The sequence below is a fragment of the Eupeodes corollae genome, chromosome 1 (genome assembly GCF_945859685.1).
Source record: "Eupeodes corollae chromosome 1, idEupCoro1.1, whole genome shotgun sequence".
Lineage (NCBI taxonomy): Eukaryota > Metazoa > Arthropoda > Insecta > Diptera > Syrphidae > Eupeodes > Eupeodes corollae.
Genome location: NC_079147.1, coordinates 115,502,706 through 115,524,422, shown reverse-complemented (window position 1 = coordinate 115,524,422; position 21,717 = coordinate 115,502,706). Strand labels below are relative to the sequence as shown.

Here is a 21,717-nt window from a genome sequence, read left to right as displayed (position 1 = left end):
TTTGTCAAATTTAAAAAGGAAAAATAATATTTCTTTTAAATACAAAATGCAGGTCGAGATGGAATTGTAGCAAACCTGAGAGGTGTTTTTTAGTTCATTATGTTTTTTTGTAGTTCTTGCATGAACAACACAACTAAAGGTTCAAACAACATAAGGGACTTTATTTACAGTCAACTGCTTTCTTTGAATAAATTATAAAAACAAAACAATTCGGGGAATGAAAACGGTCCAGCAAATGACCCTGAATGCATAAAACTTGTATTTTTAGTTTGTTTTCATTAGATATTACCTCGAAATATGATAAGAAGAGTTTCTGATACTATCCTGTCGTGTTTAATGCCAACTGTTTTGTTAGGATTTTGGTGTCAAGAAATTCTAAAGGTTTGTGTGGGTTTTCCTTAGATTTCAAAACTAGTACACCCTACTATGAGTATGAATTTGCTCGGTAATTTCTATCATTTATTTAAAAAGTTAGTGTTCCATCCCTGACAACAGTTCTCGCACACGGGAATGGCTGAGAGTTGTCAGTCATTAGGCCCTAGTTCTCAAACGGACTGTTGCGCCACCCAATTTATTTATTTATTATGGGATCAACTGATAAGTTTAGAATGATTGTGAATGCTTATCAAAAGTTCATTGTGAATGTGTTTGGTTTATTTTAACATATGGAGTTTTCATGAATAAAATAAATCAGTTTTTTTTTATCTACATCTGTCAAAACACAAAAGTAATTCCTCATTTTTCTATGGAGTCCAGGACAACGCACAACTTATGGTCCAACTATCACAAAATCTCCGGGGTGAAATTCAAAATATTTGGCAGATAGATTGACCTGAACGTAAGCCTTCATTTGAAACTATTCTCAGAGGTGCACGCCATGGGTCACCTCCATTCCAGTGTTATCGCATTCCATAGAACAAAACAAATTGATTTATTTTAGATTTAGATGTTTCATGCGCCACGGAAAAAATCAATTTTTGACGGAAATCCAAATTTACACATTTAAATTTCTCAGGCACATACATACATATTTTTATTTTAATGATAGAAATGTCTCATAAATCGGTTATGCCTCCAAAAAAATTGTTCACCGAACGGGTTGAATAGGGAACAATTTAAGTGCTATTTCTTGAATTTCTTAGAATTCAAAGAAAATTTCATTCCGATCGGATACTATTTGGGTTTTCCATGGGTAAAATAAATCCATTTATTCTTCATCTATATCTGCAAAACATAAATTTAAAACTTTCGTAATTGAAAACACCAGCAATTGTCATATTTTATATAAGACATATATTAAAGTAAAATTATTAATATTACAATAACAGAAGTCTAAAATGTACATATAAAACATATAGTAAGAAGAATTATTTAAAATGTAACTGATATAACCGTAGACGTATTTATAAACTTGATTCGTTAGCCAACTCATTCGTACAAAACTCATAACAGAGCAATTTAGAGTAGTGGTGTTAATGGTGGGGTAGGGCGATATTTTATTTATAAATGATTCAAGCGTGACGAAAGTGGAGACATAACAGCATTCATTTTGCAAAAACAACAAAACGTTAAAGAAGCAATTGGTGTGATAAATCATAGATATTGTTAATTGTTTGCGTTGATTGCAATAACCAACATATGATGATACAGTTTTCTTCGGTATTGGCAATCAAGATAGTAAAGTATCATCGAGTTCTTCTTCTTTTCCAATTGGTTGGATGATTACTTTGCGCAATACCTTACTGACAACTTCACTTAATGAATCACGGGCACCAGATTCAAGTAGTTGGATGCATTTCTGATACACTTCTTCACCATCTCTCAATCGAAGGATAGCAACGAGGGCGATTTCGGAGTTTGATTTGACGTAACCATTTTTTTCTTTGGTACCATTAACCAACATTGGGATGAGTGGTTTCAGTAATTCAGGAGTTGTATTTTCTGGTGTTACCACTTTAGCCAAGTGTGTGCAACTTTTTGCTACTAGTTGCTTGACTTCGTTACTATTGTGATTCATAGCTCGGATGAATGGTGTGACTATAGCTTGTGGTACTGGTAGATGCTCATTCATACAGTATTGTAGGAGATATGCAGATGCTCGGACGCCATTGCACGCAATAGTCACCTTATCTGACGCAATGCTTGAAACTATTGTTTTAGCTATCTTGGTTTCGTAGGTTGGAGTGTAAATCGTGGCGGCGCTTTCCTTAAGAGCTACAAAAAGGACCACTGTTCGTCCATGTCGTAGCTCCCAGTCATCACCACAGTCATCGTTCAAAACATTATTCTTGAGAACATCATCAAGTTGCTCGGGCGAAAGATATTTGCAAAGAGCACCAAGACACCCACCAACTGCACTACGCGTTACATCTTCCGGATAACCCAACATGGATATTAAAGTAGCGTAAACCTGTTTTCGAAGCGGTTCAGTCATTTTTTCACCAGCTGGAGTGATTATGCCACGTAAAGCTTGTAACATGGTTTCACGAATGCCAGAGTCATCGGTATTTTTCAAACCATTGTGCATTTCAGTAAAGAGGGGATCAGCTCGAGTATGAATTACAACCAGTTCGGCCAACGCTTGACCAGCCTTCATTCGCACTGTTCTGTTTTGATCGTGCAGAGCCTTCAAGAATGTTGTTTGTAGTTGTGGCAGGAACTGCTTTAACATAACTCCCACTTTGTTAAGAAGTATTGCCAGAGTTTCGAGAACTGCAGCTTTTACACTAGCGTTGAAACGGTCACCCAAAATACGGATCAAAGGTCCTGTGATATGTACGACAGATGGCTGCAAAGACGGAGCACTGGTGAGAGCAATGATTTCTCCTAAGCCCTGAGCTGCGTTTTCTTTCTCCTCAGGCAGACCGTTTAAAATAGCCTCGCGGAATACTGGCAAAAGAGGTGAAATACCCTTTGGCAAACAGAATCCAGGTAGTTCAGATCCTTTGAGGTCACTCGCGGCAAACCTCACAGCTTGACGGACATCTGATACGTGAGCAATTTGTTGAGCTGAGTCCAAACCCTTAATGACCGCATTGAGAGCATCCCATGACCGCTGCAAAATATCTCTATCTTGCTCGGCCAACAACCGCAATAGGCAACGTAATAGTTGGGGAACATATTGAGAGTAGTCGCCGGGCGAATGAGTGCAGAAAGCTGAAAGAAGACTAGCAGCAGATTTTCGTGTGGGAAGGCTCTCTGATTTGGCAGAAGTCATCAGAGTATCCATGATGGTCCGAATACCAGCTTCATCACTTACCGAGAGTATAACAGCTTGGCAGTATTCTAACTCCTGCATTTCATCTGACGTTCCTTGCGCATTCGACAAAGCTTGTAATAGTGCGGAGAGAATTTTTGGTAGATATTTGGTTAGTGCATCGCCTGCAACGGAAACTAGAATTGACAAAGCCTTAGTATTAACTGGCGGGGCTGTAAGCTGAGGGACTAAGTATGGCAAAACTACTCTTGATTTTATTGACATAACTTGTCGCAAACCGTCCAAGGTATTTTCAGCTATCTCTGGATCTGGATCGGAAAGGCCTTCCAACATGGAAGGCAGAATGTCATCTAGGGCTCGAGAACCAACGGTGGAATGTAAGGAATCAAATGTTTTAGCAGCCGCTTCACGTACTTCAGGCAATGGATCTGATAAAGCCTTGCGGACAGTAGGTACTAGACTGTTGACAAAAGTTAAAACCATATCCTTGGAGGTGGAAGCCATAATCTCCGACAGTCCAATGCACACACCTTGTCGCTGATCAGCCTGATCAGAGTTCAAACCACGCTCAAGAATAGGAATTATTTCAGGAAGTACTCGTTCTCCTAATTTCCTTACAAGATCACCCAATGTACGTGCTGCTACTTGACGTTTATCATAACTAGTACTTGCCAAACAACCCAACAGAAGACTGAATAGGGTAGGAAGAATTTCACGCAGTGTACGAGGTGTATTCGTAACTACAACCTTCCACACGTGTAAAGCAGCTTGTCGCACCATTAATGAAACATCACTACGACCCATATATAGTCCAGCTAGGACTCTGTTACGACGTTCAGCTCCAAGGAATCTTATGATTGCGGTATGTGACTGCTCCGTTCCAAAGTTATCATCTTCGCTTGCTGTTTCTGTGGTCATTTTACCAGATACTCCAGATATACGATAAAGCAAATCTCCTAGAAGTTGAACTGAGCTGAAACGAATTCGCCAATTGTCGTCGAAAAGCCCCTTTTCTAGTTCCGGCAAGAGTAGTGTGACAGCGGATTCAGCATACAAATTAACAATTCTCTGACCCGCCTTTAAAGCAGTGTCACGTACATATTCGTTCTCATCGGCAAGTGCCTTCAGAATTGGTGTAATGATCTGCCCAATATATGGGGTGAACTCTTTAGGGAATGCTCCTGGCATATAGATGAACATCATTATGTAGCCGTCTTTTACATGTGGAGCAATGTCTGTTCTTTCTGCGGTAGCAATTATTTCAGGCATCAGCTTATGAAGCTTCTCAACACCTAGTCCACCAACAACCTCTGAGAGACCTTGAGCTGCTCCACTTCTATCCACACTGCTCGATTCAGATGTCAGCGTCTGCATCAACCATGGCAAAAGGTCCTCAAACGACGACTCGCCCATTCCTCGAACCATGGCACCCAAAGCTCTTGCTGATACCGCACGAACCTCTGGCACCGGATCAAGTAGGGACATCTTTAATCCGGGGATGATATTTGGCAAGTACGGTGTTAGATCCTTCTGATCAGTCAAGGAATACATATTGCCAATGATTTGAGCTGCCATTTTTCTTGTTTCCGTCGAACGATCCATGAAAGCTCGTTGTACGACCGGCATAATCAACGCTAACGATGGAGCATCAATGAAATGGACAAACTTAGTCTGAAGTAAACTATGTAAGCAAACTGATGTGTTCTTTGATGGATCTTCTAGCGCTTTCAACAACACGGGGACTATAGCCTGAATTTCGGGATTCTTGATGACGGAACCTATCACTTTTAATGCATCAGCTCCAGCCTCTTGAACTTTAGTGTGCGAATCCCCGAGAACTTCAATTAATTTAGGCACAATGCTGGGTAGACAAGAAGAAAGTTGTTTCGGAGCACAGAAAGCCATCGCACCAAGAAGCTCTACTGATGCTGTTTTTGTACGCCATGAATCTTCATCAAGAGCATCCAGCAACGACGGAAGGACCAATTTAACTCCATGTGCCGATAATTTTCCCATGACTACCTTGGCAGTATCATCAGCTGCTTGTCGCACATACTGTGAAGAATCACCAAAGCATTGCAACAAATGCGGCAACACATGAACGATATAGGGCTCAAACAAACGCCCCAAAGTTGTACAGAGCACTTCAAAGGCAAACAGGGCGCCTTCACGTGACTTGTAGTTCTTCTTTTCTTGAATGTAAGTCGTCAGTTTCGACATTATGTCTAACTGCTTGAGCGCAAGTATTGTCAGTCCTTTAACGATACCTGCTATTCCATATGCAGCTCCACGACGTTCACCATATTTGTCCGACTTAACCAACTGTTGGAGCAATCGTTTCACCATCATCGGTGCTTCATCTTTAATAGATGGCATCAAATGCGGCAGACAATTAGCAACAGCTTCCTGCACTTGCTGAGATGGAGTTGAAAGCGCCGCTAGCAAACGTTTCACGATCGGTTCAATTCTCTTGTCATCCTTATCTAAATGCCTCGCCAGAGATCCCATAAGAATCACAACAGCTTGGCGAATATTATCAAAGCTCTGTGATTTGGGCGCCTTATCAAGGAAGTCTTCAAACACTGGCAGCAGATCAACGATAGTTTCTTTACCGTGAAGATCAACAATAGTTAATGAAGCCGCTAACATTTCCTTATGAACGATTTCTTCTCGATCTCCAAGCCCATGCGACACCATGAACTGCATAACATTGTTCACGTCATCCAGAGTGAAAAACTGCGCAATCTGCGATATAGCAATTGCCACTCCTCTTCTCGGACCCCATTGATCAATAGCAGGTTCAATCTCTCTATTGAATTGATCCAATTTTGGAGGAATCATGGTAAGCTTGTCGTGATAAATCGCTAGCAATTGCGATAAAACCTTTTGTACAAGTGTTGGGTCTTCTTTTAAGATTGGAACAAATGCCGCAGCTGCGGCTTTTTGGATACAAAATTCTGGATGAATAACATCTCCCATTAGTTCTTCACACATTACTTTTGGAAGTTCAAGTTCGGCCTTCTCCCACAGTTCATTAGCTAACACTCGATTCTCCTCAGACATGTCATATTTTGCTACCCAAAAACGACGAGTAATTCGAAGATTTAAGTCATAGTTTTGCTCAACTGTTGGTAAAGCCTTAACCATGATAGACAGTGCTCGTAAAGCAACATCCCTTGATGCCTCCAATGAACTTTGAAGGGCAGACAGAAACAAATCAATCTCTTCCTTTCCAGCTGAGGCGCAGAAATCTTCTCCGCTGCTGGTGGATGCCACTTCCAACAATGCTGCTACTGCCTGAGTTTGTGTACGACCTCGATGAGTGCTTATTAATTGCAGTAATAGACGGAACATTTCTAGTCGTGGCATGAACTTTGGATGTCTATAGTCAGACAGTTCACCATTCACAGTGTCACCTCTGATCTGGGCATGTTTTTCAATGATCTTAATGCCCATCAAGAGAAGGTCTTCGTTCTTAGATATTAGCTTAGTAACCAATGCTCTCTTTAGAAACTCAAAAGCGTAACAAAAAGCTGTTGCGTTTAATAGAGGATTTTCATCGTCCATATCTTCCATACAGACTTCATTTATTTGTGCAACGGTAGCTTTGTTAAGTTTTTTAAGAGTTTCCTCAACAACTTCATTAAGTTCCTGCTTTGTCCAGTCATCTTTGAGATCACAATGTGGCTTAGATAAACGTAAGGTGGCAATTGCAATCGAATTACACAGATCTTGTTGGTCGTTTTCAAAACATGTCAACCTTAGGTTGAAATAGAGTTCTGTGAGGGGAGCAGCAGCTAATGGTGATTGTAAAACTCTCAAAATTGAACCGAGCAACTTAGAGAAATGAAGCGATACTTGCTTACCATTGCCATTGCATGCTGCATGCAAAATTGAAACCATCTTTGTTAATTTGGAGTTCAAAACGCGTAATCTTTCTTTGATAGCTTTCTCTTTTTCCGTTTGATTTTTGATGGCTTCTTGTTGTTTTGCAGTCAGCTGCGGTGGTTTAGCTTTACCTTCCTTTTGCCGTTTTTCTTCGATTTCACGACGAAGTTGGAGTTCCTCTAACTGCTCTTTGTAGCTGTATACTTTATTCTCACGCTTGAGGCCAGCTGTGGCATAAATATCATCGTTGTTTGGAATCACACTCTTGTCGTAAAGTTCTCCATCAGGTGTTAAATACGTAAAATACTCATCGTCGGTAACATTTGACATATTAGCATCGTTAAGATCCGAAGTGACTTTACTTATAAGTATTGGCAACACAACATCAGGGCTCAAGCGAGTAATGGACGCAACAGCATTTTCATACATCTTGTTAGCCTTGAAATCATCGATTAGTATATCGTTTATTTGCTTCACATTCAACGAAATAAATGACTTTGGATCTAATTCAAAATTAAACTTAAGGATATTCTCCCAAAGTTCAGGATCATTTGAAGTGACTGCAGAATGATGGCAGCACAACAGCAGTTGCGTTGCTAGAACTTGACTGTCTGCACAAGAAATGTTTTCAAATTCGCATAGTTTTTGAATAGCATCGACAAATGCATAAGATGGAATGGAATTAGCTTCCTCACCAGATTCTCCATCATATTGAATTTTAGCATTTTCGATGTAGTTCTTTAATTCGGCCAAAATCAATTTAGCATAAGTTACTCCGTCCGCATGCCTTAAGATCTTTGGTATAACGTCCAAGCAATAGTTTCTTACTTTCGCCGATGTCGATGTTATGCTATAAACAATAGCCTTATAAAGTGGATCAGCAGGACCCTTGATCTTACTAAAATGTTCGGTCAGAAGTTTTTCAGCCATAAGTGTAATGTAACATAATGTGTCGCTAGGTGCCGAAGCAAGAAAACGATCAGAAAGGAAAACCTGTTTCTGCATATCCAAAACTACATTCCAGAAAGAATTTAATTTTGAATCACCAACAACTGGGTCATTTTTCAAAATAAGACATGTAGCGCATACGGCTTCAGCTACTACTGGAATCTGGGTAGGATTTTGATTTGCTTTTTCGACAGCTTTCAAAAGTAGTGGTGTGAAATCAACATCTTTACTTAGTTTGCTGTTATGAAGGGCAGCCAAAAGCCATTGCAAATAGGCAACTCTCACAGATTGTGTGGTGGATTTAAGTTCAAGTCCTTTTTTAAAGATATCAGTGACCCTTTTTGGTAATTCTCCACTGAAATTAATGGCCCAGAGGCTAAACATTTCCAATGTATGGCAAAGAACTTTCTCTTGTATTTCACTTTCTAGTGCTTTGCCAAAGAGCTCAGTAACCGTATCCATGATTGGGTTGATCACATTCTGTGGAATATTGTTGAAGCTCAAATTTCCTGCCCCCTAAATTAAAAAAAAAAATATGTTAACATATAATACAAACATAAATTATAAACAATACACTTTTTGATTTATAATCTAAAAATTACGAAAAAAAGATCTAGAACTCTAAAACGGAAAGTATTAATTTTTGTTTCGAATTTTGTGGAATAAGTTGAATCCCCGAAAATATGAATGATGGGGACTATAATCCAAAAATGGTGGAAAGTTGTTTTAGATTTTTTAATTAATTTGAATCTAAGGGCTACGGATTAAAATAAAATGTATGGACCACACCCTCTTAAACTTTTTTTTGAGGATTCATTTTTTAGGAGGTTATGTTAAGTTCCGGTATAATTCTTACATATTGAAGTATAGCGGGTTTTTCTTCTATATATACGAATAAATTCTAGAAGGTAGTTATTTCAAGAACACGCTTACCTGCAATATGTTCATACGGTATTCAGCTACAGTGATTTTTCCATCAGCGCCATTCAATATGGCAAACATGTTCTTCAGCATGTCTTCAATGGCCTTGACCTTTGAGCACTTCCTTGCCAATAGTTTCAATGACTCTACCGATTCCAAACGAGCATTGTCATCTTTAGAATAAAGATTTTGCATCAGTGGTTTTCCTAAATTTACGGCATATTCACTAAATTCTAAATCTATTTCTTGAACAATTATTCCAACTCCTTGAAGAACGATTTCTGGACTTCTCAACATTGATCTTTGCAATGCAGGATAAATAACTGCTTCAAATTCATCTTTTTTCACAGATTTCAAAAGAGGACGACATGCAATAATAAAATTGAGATTGGGCTTTACTTTAACAGTAATTATTCCTTTAACAAAATGATCCATCATTTTATTTTTATGCTTTTGCATAAAATCTTTGTCATCGTGTCGTTGCTCTCGATATCTTGTAAGTAGCATGAGAAATACGATAACATTACTAGCAGGTTCTTTTTCGAGGAAAAACTTCAGATTTTTATCGAACAGTTCATCATTTTCCGACCATAGATCAAAGAGTATCTTATCTGATAATTCAGTTACTCTTATGTTAACTGAAAGTAAAGTCATTTGATATAATAGCGACTGATACTCAAGCAGTTTTGGCAGCTCTGTTTTAGTAGCATTGGACTTCGGGTCAGCGTTTTTCAGAACTAATGCTGTCCATCCCAAAGCAATGACTGCAGCTTTTGCCGCCTTTGCTGGTGGTGCACTAATAAGCTCCTTAGTAACTAGGGTCTTAAATACTCCATTTAAATGCTCAAAAGCCAAATCGGAATGGACTTTTAAGAGATCCACAATCAAATTACGAACCAGCAGCTGCGAAGGCGGATCCTTGTACTTAACTAAAGTCGTTCCAATTACTTTACAAATTCCTCGGATAATTGTTGAGTTTATTCCTGCAATAAACAAAAATAACAAAAATAAGACACTGGAATAAACTTATAAAAAATATTTTTAAGTAATTTTTAAAAAGGTTAACTCTTCCTTTATTGCTACAGCCATTGGTGTTTATAAAGTTGATTGCTTCATTGTTATTAAAATCAATATATTAAAAAAAATTAATGAAATAGTTGACTTGACAAACACTTGGTCTCAATAAGATATCTTAATACAAAATTTCAAATTAAATCCTTTATAATATTTTTCATAATTTTTCTTTTGCTTAGAAATTGTAAGCGTCTGGTAACTTTATCAATATCCAAAGGGTAAAAGAACTGAACAGGGAGAGGCAATTAAACACACGTCTCACTTTGGAAAGCTTACGTATCACAAAAGAAGACATCGACAATATAAAACAAAGCTATGCTTTAGCATTATAATCAAAAAAGTACCTGCGAACATTCTGTGATATATGTAAGTGTCAATTCTGTTTAATTTGATAGTTTTTCTTGTTTATGTCTATATTTTATTTCATATTCTTTTTGTTAATTTATTTTTAATTTTGTGTCAGAGCCGTCGTTGGAAGGATGCAGGAATGGGAGTAAAATTAATAGAATTAATGTGATTTAATGTAAAATATTGAATAAAGACACCCCTGAAGAAGTAAGCAACATTTACGAAACGTTGGGAAAGAATGAAATAAGTTTTTTATTTGTATTCTAAAAACAAAAAGAACAAAAGAGCCAAACAAAATATCTTATATATAAATAAAATAATTGGTCAAATACACATAACAAACAACTTTATCAATATTGTTATTTTTAAATAACAAACACATTTTATGATAGCTATTTATTAATTTGGTTGATTGTGGTTTTATATAACTAAAGAATCTAAGTCGATTCCACTTATATTCTTTATTCAGTTTGCCTTTTAAGGGTTCTCTTACAGCCTTTGCAGATGATGTTGGTTTTTCGTATGGTACAGATAGTTGTCTGAATCTTATATCGGATATAAATTGGGATCTCAGCTTGTTAAGAATCTGGTTTGCAGAGCACAAATTGATAATAAGTTCTAAAACCAAGATAATGTTTTTCAGTTTGTCTGGCAGAAAGATTGTTAATGCTGATCTCTTTTTCCACGCTACTGAGTGTCCAAAATTCAAGCTTTTTAACTGCACCTGTAATCCTATGGTTACTTCCACAACATTTACGGATTCCATGAGCTGTAGTGATAAATGCTTCAAATTAGAAATAGTTAATGAATTCAAGTATTTGGGATTAATAATTGATTCTAGAATGAGTTTTTATAACCACACAGAGAATCTTAGACAATATTTTCGGTGCACTCTTAGAAACTTCTTCTTTTTGCGTAAAGTTTGCTCTTCCAAACTGCTACTTAAAATTTATTATGGCATTTTTCATTCGAAACTAGAATATGGAATTTCTTGTTGGGGAGGTTCATATTATAACAAAATACAACCTTTATTAGTTTTGCAAAAAAGTGTTCTGAAGAAAATATGTGGTAAGCCTCGCCTGTACCCTAGTTTTCCACTTTTTAGAGATTTGAAAATTCTTTCAGTGAGACATTTGTATTGTTATAAAGTTCTAAAAATTTTCTTTAAGAGATCAGGTAATCTTAATTTTAGAATAATTGATAATTATATTTTACGTGGAAATTTTTTAAACCAAGTTTCTATACCGGTATATCGAACATCCGCTTTTAGAAATTTTTATAATGTTTCCTCATGTCGGATATTTAATAGACTCCCCCATTCTATCAGGATGCAAACTTCTCATTTGTTATTTATTAAACAAGTTAAATATTGGCTCCTTAGTCTTGATAATGAAAGTATTGAATTTTTTGTAAATGGATCTACCTGATGTTTTCTTGAAATGTTTAACTTCAATTTAATTTAATTTCTGTATGCATTACATAAATGTATGATATTTTAACTTTCTTTTTTAAAATTTCTTTTAAGGGTCACCCCACCCATTTTAATTAATAAATGTAAAATTTTTTCTTAGAGTGGCAATAACTCTATTTTTTATAAAAATATTTTTGTCACATATTTCTTTTCATCTTATTGTTTTTATTTGGATTTTAAGAAATAAAATGTTTAATCTAATCTAATCTAATCTAATCTAATCTAATACATTGGTAAAAATTTCTTATTTACATACTTAAAACAAATTAAAAAAAGGAATTCCTTGAAACGACCGTAACCTTTCGGCAATAATTTCGAAGTGAAAATGAAAACTCAAATTTATAGCCCTATTATAGCTATCAAATAACAAATAGATACTTCATACATAACAATATTATTGATGCTTTGGTATTGTGGCTATCAACTATCAACTTTGTTGATGAACTTTGAATTTTATCATTATTGTAAATGATGTTTTTTACCATTCTTGGTATTACAGATATCAAAAAAACAGTTACATATCAATTTTCATATCAACCACAAATTCCAGTTTTATACGTCTGCAATACTTTTTAATTTAGAAAAATAATTATATTAAAAATATTATTGCATGCAAACAAAAACCTTATATTTCAGGATTTTCAAAGGCAAACAAAACTAAGGTATTATGACTTCGACGGAATTGTTTTTTGAAGGGAGTTATGGCTGAATCAAAAACACGCTTCAGCAACAACCTCACAACCTCACGTTTCGTTTGACAATCGTAAGAAAAACAACGTAATGTGACTGCAAACGGAATCTCTAGTTCAATTATCTGAACATTTGCTTTGTCTGACAACTCAACGCAGTAAAAAAATGTCAACAAACAAAATATTTGCTCTTCGGAGGAATGAAATAATAGAAATGTCATTCAAAGCTACCTCGAAGCAGGCCCACCGTAACGCAGACGAAGCCTAAGCTGAAGCGTTTTTGTGATTCAGCCATTAGGATGAAGTTAACGCAAGTCAGCAACTCAAAATACGCAGAGCATTACGTGATTCTTTCAACCCAATGGATTTGTATGAACACATGTAATAAGTTACTTTTCTTTCATTTTTGCATTGGTTGATAAAACTTGAGCGTAGGAAATGTTGCTTACTATTCTGCTCTTAAATACATAAATACCACATAAAGAAACAAAGTAATTTTTTTTTTATAAAAGCATCTACATTTTTGCACAAAGAATTTTTCCTTTAGTGGCCAAAAAAACAACAAATACTTTACAATACAAAGTAAATTAAATTAATTTGCAATGAACTTTTGATAAGTATTCACAATCGGCCCAAATTACCAGTTGAAACCCATAATACCAACTTATCAAATAATTGATAGAAATTATCGACTATCAAATTGATACTCATAATAAGGCTGTTAAAAAAATATAGATTTGTTTCAAGGTTTTTGAATTTCAAAAGAAAGCTTTTTAATGATTCTGGAAACAATAAACTTGACAGACAATAATCGTAAATAAAACAATGGTTCTATCAAACAGTAAAGAATATTGTTATCATGAGTTACAAATAGACGAAATTGCGTTTATACCCATTGGTCAGGAAAGGATGTTATAATTATATTTAACAAATTACCATAATATCAGACACTAATAACATACGTTTTGAAATTATGACTTTATCGTAAGCAACCTCAAAATTGTTGATATGTTCGGCAACAGTAAATTTCTTGCAAAATTTCACAATTTATGAAACTTTTTTATATTTTCAAGTAAGCTAACAAGCTTATGGATTTTGTTTGGACATTTTAGTTACAACATAAGAGAAGTGAACGATCTTATACTGACTTTAAGCTTATGTTTTTTGTGTGTATTTCGTTTTAAACTTTACACAACGTTCAACGTATTGACTAGAGCCTTTTCTTCTTACTAAAGTGGATCTGGAGCTCATTTTCTTATTATGGCGTGAGTAACAAAAAAATAAACAAAACATCATGCTACCATACGCGGAGTACAAGATTCCAGGATAAAGACCCAGGGCCTAGTGACTTACAACTCTCAACCATTCCTGTGTGCAAGTAATGTTGTCAGAAATGAAAGGTACCTACAGTTTATATGCCGAATCTGAACGGATAATTTGAGAAAGCACTTTTTCATGACATGAATTACTCTTGTAGAATTTGCCAATTCCTTGCAAGAGGCAGTACCCGTGAATAAAACTTTAGGTTGCACAGGCTGAGATCGAACCCAAGACCACTGGCATGACAATCCTACAATGGTAAGAAAATACTTTCGGATTACTTACACTGAAACGACAAATGCACTGGCTGAAAAATTTTGTAATAATCAATTGTTAGCTAGCAGCACTGCAGGTAATATTTCTGTTGAATCTCTAGTTTCAAACTCAACTAATTTGATTAACACTACTGCTGCTAATAATAATATACATATATCTAGTTATAATTGACTAATCAGTGGATTTTGACAAACTGAAAAACGTGTACTTAAAACATCTTCCCAGATCAGGATTTAGATTTTTACAATCATACAATCATTTACAATCATCTTCGGCTTGTGTATTTTCCAAGCGAATGGAAGGTTGCTAAAATTATTCCTTTTTTAAAACCTGGAAAAATTGCAACTATGCCGGTTAACTAGAGACCAATAAGTTTACTAAGCTCCTTAAGCAAGTTCTTTGAAAAAATAATTTAAAAAAAATTAAGAACTTTATTGAGAGACATAATATTTTACCCCTGAACAGTTTGGTTTTAGGCACTGTTTATTAAGTAAAGGTTTGTATTGGAAAAAGTAAAGGTATGACATTGCTTGTTGTAGAAAAGGCATTTGATTCTGTTTGATTTTGTTTGGTGAACAATTTTGTATCTGACATGTTTGCTTGTGTGGCAGGTGTCCATCAGCTGGTTCTGTTATGGGCCCAATTCTTTACACTGTATTCACTCATGACTTTCCTAGACTGCCAAACTACGAGACAGCTATTTTCGCTGACGATGCGTGTATATTCGAAGATTCAATTGCTTTCATTATTGGATTTAATTTGCAATCTGCATTGAATATATTTCAAAACTATATTGTTGATTGGAAAATAAAGATTAATGCTTCCAAGACTCAGGCCATCATTTTACTAGAAAAAGAAAATCCCGTTTCTAGCCAAGCTCAATGATCTCTATTAACTGTATAGGCATCTTCTTGAAATCTTCTGCAATCGAAAATCTAAATTGAGTTAAGAAAATAAACTTTTGATTTACAAAGCTATATTTCAGGCAATAATGTTTTAATGGCTTACCACCATGGGTCAATTGTGCAATCAGTTATATTCGCAGGTTACAAATATCGCAAAATTAAATTTTGAAAATGATGTTTAATCTTCCCTGGTATTTTTCGACATGTGAATTGCATGCATTAACTAATATAGAAATGGTATGCAGTCGAATTGCTTAACTTAAGGAAAAATATAACAATTCTTGCATATCTTCTGACAAAGCCTTGGTCTAGGGTCGCAGATTAACACTTTAATTAATTATTAACTCTTCTATTCCGTATATATGTATATTTTTATTTATGAAATTACTTAAATAAATAAATTTGGTGACACAACAATCGGTGGAGAACCAGGGCCTAGTGACTTATAAAACTCAACCATTCCTGTGCGCGAGTAATTGCAGGGATGGAGGAGACCTACAGTTTATATGCCGAATCTGACCGGCTAATTTGAGAAAGCAGTTTTTAATGAAAAGACTTACTCTTCGAGAATTTGTCAATTCCTCACAAGAGGCAGTACCCATGAATAAAATTTTAGGTGGCACAGACAAGGATCGAACCCAAGAGCTCTCGCATGACAGTCCAACGCACTAACCATCATGCCACGGGTACCACTTTTAATGCCCGACCATATATTCTCCATCATCCTAGGTTAGATAAGTGAGCTGAAAATTGGTCTTGTTACGGTCACACTAAGTGCAATGTGAACTCTAGAGGAAAACCTATGCGTAAGGTCCCATGCTGTAGACCGAAATTATTTGAAGGTCTTAATCAGCATAGTCATTTGAGTGACGAGAGGTTTATTTCCCAATGTTTATTCTTGGGCGTGTCCCCCTTCTTCCCCCACAACGAAAATCTCTTCTTCCATTTAAGACAAGTCGGGGCGATGGCTCCATGCAAAGTCTGGTGGGTTGGTTTGGGGCGCCTATGGTTGTTGTATGCTTCAGTTCAGTAAGGTCCTGTTGGCTTATTAATATTGGAATGGTGTAAAAAGAAGTGGCGGCAACTGTTGATGCATAGACAAGGTGCTAATTCTCCGTTGGTTGTCGCCATGCGACAACATTGGGAAACTTCTGAGAATCTTTATTTTATTAAAGTAATTTTGTACCAATTGTTGGAAATTTCTGATTCTTTTTACTTTTACTACTTTGTTTAAAAATTAAGCTATCTAAACAAATTAAAAATCAAATAGTATTTAAAATAGATATCATAAGAGCCCAACTACAGTAATGAATATTATTATTGCTTATACGACTAGCATTAAATTTTAGCCGTTTTACCATAGACCCTATCTTTATTTTTCTTTAGTGTAAGTTAAGATTAAGGATACAAAAGAGAGAATTTTAGGTTTTTGTAATGCACAAAACCGTTTTTATTGAATGGGCATGCGTTGGCTCCATTCTTAGAGGACCTAATTATTTCACTATTCAAGGGAAGAGTATTCATAAAAAAACACCCCTGAACAGTAATTTTGTACTCAAATAAATGGAATTAACCTTCTTAGATGAACCACAAATTCAAGAAAACAATCTAGATAACAACAAAAAACATTTGTTTTTGCTTAAACATTTTTCAGCTTCAGGAACAATATGATGTTACAAGTATAGTCTTAACCAACAAATAATTTCGTATAACATAAAACCAACCTATTGGCTCCCAAGCAACAAAGCAAGCAAAAATATTGATTGACCCAGACGTCGGAAATATATTTCAATGTGAGCAATAAATTGAAGCCACTATTTCACAGATAACTCTATTTTGTTATTTAAGATTGTTACTTTTTCATTCAATGATGAAATAAATTGTAACTTACCCGAATTTGTTAAAACTCCTGAAACATTTTGAAACAGCACATGCCTCTCTTCGACTGGGACATTGAGTACACGATTAGGTAAATCGCGAAGGGCTTTGGACAACTGTAAAATAGAATTTCACTTTTAGTAGATAACATAAACCCTAAAATACAGAAATTTTATTGAATTTCATAGAATTTATTATTTAAAATAAAATTAAGCTTAAATTAACCTCAGCATCTGCCATATTTTTTAAAGTGCATGAAACTTTTGACGTGACAAACTTAATCAAAATTGTTAAATGAGCAAGAAGGGTGTAGAAAGTAGAAACAGGTATAAGAAAAAGACAGATGTAGAATGTTTTTATTTTTATGCAGTTTGTATGTTATCTCGTTTTATCAGCCGGGTTCTGTGGAGGAGCAAAGAATAAAAGTATAGTGATTTGTTTATGTTTTTTCTCACTTTTGGAAGTGTCAAAAGCCGGCGTCTTGAGGTTTTCATAGATCCAAGCTTAAAATTACTATAGAATCGAAATGTAACTTACCACGTTAAACAACCCTGTGCTTTAAAATAAGGAATACACGAACGAATTATTCCACTAGTAAATTTGTGCAACTAAGGACAAAGAAAAAATAAAATTATTATTTAGCATTTTTGTGTGTACAAAATAATTTTAAATATTTTGTATCTGTAGGAATAGAGATGTTACTACAGTAACATAAGGAAATACATACAAATATATCCCTCAATGAGTAAAAATCGGCTTTAAATATACGGACCTCCTATAAAACCCAACCATTTCTATTTTTGCATCACGCAGTGTTCCATTTTATTCGTTATTATTTATTTTTAACAGTTTGACAATTCAAAATGCTTCAAAAATAGCAATTAGTGTGAAAGGAGACTAGGTTTAAGTGGCTGTCCATGATGGATTCGTACGCACTCAATCCAGTTTAATGGCCCATTGTGATATTAAAGAAGACTAAGTTGAAAGTTAAAGTAGCTTTTAAACGGAAACTAAATATAAGCACCGTTGACATTGAGAACAGATTCTAGTAGATCAAGCAGAATCACTTAAAAGAAATCTTACAAGTAATTGTGTTGTGTAATTTGAAACTTATTTTATATTTCTATTAACATATTCATTTTAGACATTTCAATAAGCGTAAACCTTATATTTCAAATTTCAGTAATGAAAAAATTAAAATTCCACCACTCGAAAAAACTTTATCTATGAACGTTTTCTTTCTATCATGGTGAATAACGTCATCGACAAAAATGTCATTTTAAAACATTTTTCGATCACTGTCTGCCAAAGTGCCAAACGTCACTTCGGGGCTTATTACTATTAGTGAATACAAAATTTTTAGCTTTATTTCATTAACTTCTAACAAAAATTATTAATTAAATAAAAATCAGTTAAAATGTCAGAAAATAAGGCTAAACCCACTTTCTCTGAAGATGAATTTGGTAAAAAATTAGATCGCTGTGTGACGGACACGCTGATCAAAGCAGGTATGCAATGCAGACAACTGATTAATTGATTCACATTACATAATTTATTTTATTTAACTAGTATATGTGTATATACAAAAGTATACATATGCTACGCATGTTAATATCATTATTAACTTTTAATTCTATAAATTTATAAAACAGTTTTAAAAAGAGGTTATTTAAACCAACAAGTCTAAATAGCTTCTTGATATAAATCATCCTTTTAGATTCATTGAAAACGCGTGTGAATAAGATTTTTTAATTAATTTCAGCTGGAGGATTGGCCCTTGGCACGGTGTTTTCTTTACTCTTTTTCAAGAGGCGATCCTGGCCTGCGATTATGGGTACCGGATTTGGAATAGGGGTGGCCTACAGGACATGTGAACGTGACTTAAATTCAGACATCTAATTGTTATTCATGGTCAAAAACAAAAACCACAGAGTTCATTTATTATTTCTATAGATTTTATTTTTGAAAGCCGAAATTAAATAAGCGAAAATGGTTTTGAAAACCGCAAGTACATAATTTTTGTTTGATTTCCATTCGGAAGAAAACGAGAAATTTGTAGATAATATTTGGCATTTTAAATCAAACATATTTCTTCAGTTATCGTGTGGTTTTTCAAAATTTGTGTATGCAATTTGTGAAGAGAAAACGAGAAAATATAAACCAAATTTTAATGTTAAAATAAGTTAAAAGTGTCCTATTTTTTAAAATAAGTTTTGTATGTTTGAATCAATAACTGGTAGGTACATTTTACAAAAATTTAAACCTTTCGTAGGATGGTAATGATATCATTCGAACCACGACCTTTCTCTTTATAGCTGCTTTTTAATATCTATTAACATTGGAGTTCATATTTAGTTCTTCATAACGAAGTATGTAATTTGAATTGTTTGATTTTAAAATAAATTAATGGAGTAATTAATAACTTATGCTATGTTCACTCAAAAGCAGATGAAAGGTCCAAGGATTTGCTTTCTTCGTTTTCTGGCGTAATCCCATGCTTTTTCTTAGCAATGATAAAGGGCAAATGAACCCGCACATGGCTTGAGTTTGTTTGTACTTGAGCTGCCAATTAAAGTCAACGAACGAATCTTTAATTCGAATGCCCGTTTTCTTATAGAATTGGAAAGGGTATGTAGAGGCTTATATCTTTTTTGAACTGCGATTATGGATACTATTAATGTAGCGTTAGTGAAAAAGTCATCAGAATACATAAGGGTATTGAATTCACTTGGACTCTATTTATCGGATCAGTTGAACTAAACCAATTGTTTAAAAAGAAAAATGGCATTAAGCAAGAACATCTTCAAGGCAGCACCTACAGTCTACACTGTGCGCTGTGCCTTCTTTTTGAGCAAAATAACAGGCCTCTGCAGCAGCTTTGTGAATAAACAAATCCTTGTTTTAAAATAAAAATTGTTGATTAACTTTATTCCTATACTTGAACATTAAAGTTCCACTCAAATTGTTCTTTACCAATTCTATTGTTAAATTTAGAATAAAAAGATACGAATGATTTATTTAAATTTAAAAAATTAATTAAATCAATCGTTCAGATATAATTTATTAAACATTTTACTATTATTTCTACTTAAAATTACTGTATTTTATTATTCTTTAAATGCGTCAATAAATGCTTCTTGAGATCAGGCACAGTTTTTGTTTTGTGGTTGCATTGGTTGCATATAAGTTCTGTGAGTTCCAATTCCTTGAGATAGTCTTTGTCCATTTTCAAAATTCCACCATTCTCTTTTAAATCTTTAACCAGTTCTGTAAAATAAATTTACGTGAATTTTCATGACGTCGAACAACAAAATAAATTATTACCGTCGAATGGCAAAAACAGTTTGGTGTTAAAGCTGTTCCAATGTTTTTTTGTTTTTAAACAAGGTGAAACGAAGTCCTTACTAATCACATGCAAATGCAGTCTCTGCATGCTGGGTTGAGCATGAAATCCAAACTTGAAGTTCTCTTTTTGCAGGTTTTTTACTTCAATTACGTTGAGTGATAAAAAATAGAGCTCGGAGAGAAGATCTAAATGTGAAGGTTTTAACTATATTTTCGGAAGATTATATTATTGTAATTATTTATTTAAGATTAACTTACATGGAAAATACTTGGGATATCTTCCTTGGGCAAAGCCAAATAGTGGTGCATGGCTTTTGGGAATTTGTCTTTAATAACAACACCAACTTCATTTGATATTATATGGTTGTTCGGATCATTTAGTGTTTTAATTAATCCTGTTGACCAATAACTTTTGGCCATTGCTAACCTAAAATAAAAATAAAATATTATTTTTTAGGTGATGAGGATAATATTGAAGATTGATTCCTTACCTCTTTCTTGATTTGTTTACTCTTTTCAATTATTTTAGATTGTAGGTTAGGTTTTAGTTTAAAAAACTACAGTTCTAGATGAGCGCTAATGTCGTACATTATAATATGGTTTTCCATGGGTAAATTCAGATTCCCTTTATTAATTTTTTTTGTGGCATATGCAACACGATTGGAATTGATTTTTATTTTTTGTCATTTTATTGGTCTACAACGCATGTATTTAATGCGCATTAATCAGCTATTTTGTTTTGAAGTTTCATTCGGTGATGCGCACATTATTACACGAAGACTTTTTGGATGTTAAAGCCTGTGCAATATTTTGACAGATATCTTTTATTTATATATTTGTAGCTCGCTCTGTGTACCAACACATGTGATGTGATCTTAAAACGCTTTAGTTTTATGTTTCGTTATCTTTATTTGGTATAATCTAATTTAATTAAGTTTGTAAGGGATTTTGTGAGTTTATTTGTAAATAAAAGCTGTGTAATACCGGGCTTAGTGTAACTTCGTGTACGAGTGCGTTTAAGCTGTCAAATTTTTAAATATTTTTTAAAAGTTGTATTAGTTTGGTGCAAAGAAGGGTAAATCTGCCAAAAAATCCAGATATGCAGATATGATAGATCAAGAATAAATTGATTTATATTACCCATGGAAAACCCCATCAGTCACGTTTAATTTTATATGCCTCTACATCAGCATAGTGCAGAAAAGTAGAGTAAGGATGATATACGTCGAAACCGGAAGTGAGAAAGAATATGTCAGAGGTAACTCTTTTTACCATCCTGTTGTGGGGCTAGAGAAGGTAAGGAAGTGGTTGAAGTTGAAGGGTAGAATAGGGATGAGGTAGGAAAAAGAGATAAGAAGACTTGGAAAAGGTTAGGTGGGATTGTCGAGCTCCAGGGGACGTGGCCTGCTTGCGGTGCACGGCGTCATCTCGTCGGAC

The 21,717-nt window shown here is 34.8% G+C and overlaps 3 protein-coding genes across 4 annotated transcripts; 1 reads left to right on the top strand and 2 right to left on the bottom strand.

The window, feature by feature from the left end:
* Positions 1-1,270: 1,270 nt before the first annotated feature.
* On the bottom strand, positions 1,271-17,206 carry LOC129943195 (eIF-2-alpha kinase activator GCN1). The gene is made up of 4 exons (XM_056052478.1): positions 17,161-17,206; positions 16,949-17,051; positions 8,987-9,957; positions 1,271-8,569 (listed from the first exon to the last, which is right to left on the bottom strand). Exons 1-4 carry the CDS (start codon positions 17,173-17,175, stop codon positions 1,670-1,672), a joined length of 7,989 nt encoding a protein of 2,662 aa, XP_055908453.1. The 5' UTR covers positions 17,176-17,206; the 3' UTR covers positions 1,271-1,669.
* A 1,017-nt stretch (positions 17,207-18,223) lies between these two features.
* LOC129943196 (MICOS complex subunit Mic10-like) lies at positions 18,224-19,117 on the top strand. Its single transcript, XM_056052479.1, has 2 exons — positions 18,224-18,443; positions 18,698-19,117. The coding sequence occupies exons 1-2, from the start codon at positions 18,353-18,355 to the stop codon at positions 18,832-18,834; spliced, it is 228 nt and encodes a 75-aa protein (XP_055908454.1). The 5' UTR covers positions 18,224-18,352; the 3' UTR covers positions 18,835-19,117.
* Positions 19,118-19,971: 854 nt separating this feature from the next.
* Positions 19,972-20,925, bottom strand: LOC129940612 (aprataxin-like protein). 2 transcript variants are annotated; one of them, XM_056049000.1, is made up of 4 exons: positions 20,772-20,925; positions 20,539-20,707; positions 20,260-20,485; positions 19,972-20,202 (listed from the first exon to the last, which is right to left on the bottom strand). In XM_056049000.1, exons 2-4 carry the CDS (start codon positions 20,698-20,700, stop codon positions 20,030-20,032), a joined length of 561 nt encoding a protein of 186 aa, XP_055904975.1. In that variant the 5' UTR covers positions 20,701-20,707; positions 20,772-20,925; the 3' UTR covers positions 19,972-20,029. The 2 variants fall into 2 exon arrangements, with proteins under 2 accessions (XP_055904975.1, XP_055904976.1); XM_056049001.1 differs by having other exon boundaries at positions 20,539-20,702; positions 20,772-20,904.
* Positions 20,926-21,717: the final 792 nt, after the last annotated feature.

Bases quoted from the DNA above. Each gene is read 5' to 3' on its own strand.
- LOC129943195 (XM_056052478.1), bottom strand. The intron at 9,958-16,948 runs GTAAGTTACAAT...TGTTTATTGCAG, and splicing joins AGGAGTTTTAACAAATTCGG to GAATAAACTCAACAATTATC. The intron at 8,570-8,986 runs GTAAGCGTGTTC...TTTTTAATTTAG, and splicing joins ACCGTATGAACATATTGCAG to GGGGCAGGAAATTTGAGCTT.
- LOC129943196 (XM_056052479.1), top strand. From the start codon at position 18,353: ATGTCAGAAAATAAGGCTAAACCCACTTTCTCTGAAGATGAATTTGGT. The intron at 18,444-18,697 runs GTATGCAATGCA...AATTAATTTCAG, and splicing joins GGACACGCTGATCAAAGCAG to CTGGAGGATTGGCCCTTGGC.
- LOC129940612 (XM_056049000.1), bottom strand. From the start codon at position 20,700: ATGGCCAAAAGTTATTGGTCAACAGGATTAATTAAAACACTAAATGAT. The intron at 20,486-20,538 runs GTAAGTTAATCT...CCGAAAATATAG, and splicing joins ATATCCCAAGTATTTTCCAT to TTAAAACCTTCACATTTAGA. The intron at 20,203-20,259 runs GTAATAATTTAT...TTTATTTTACAG, and splicing joins ACTGTTTTTGCCATTCGACG to AACTGGTTAAAGATTTAAAA.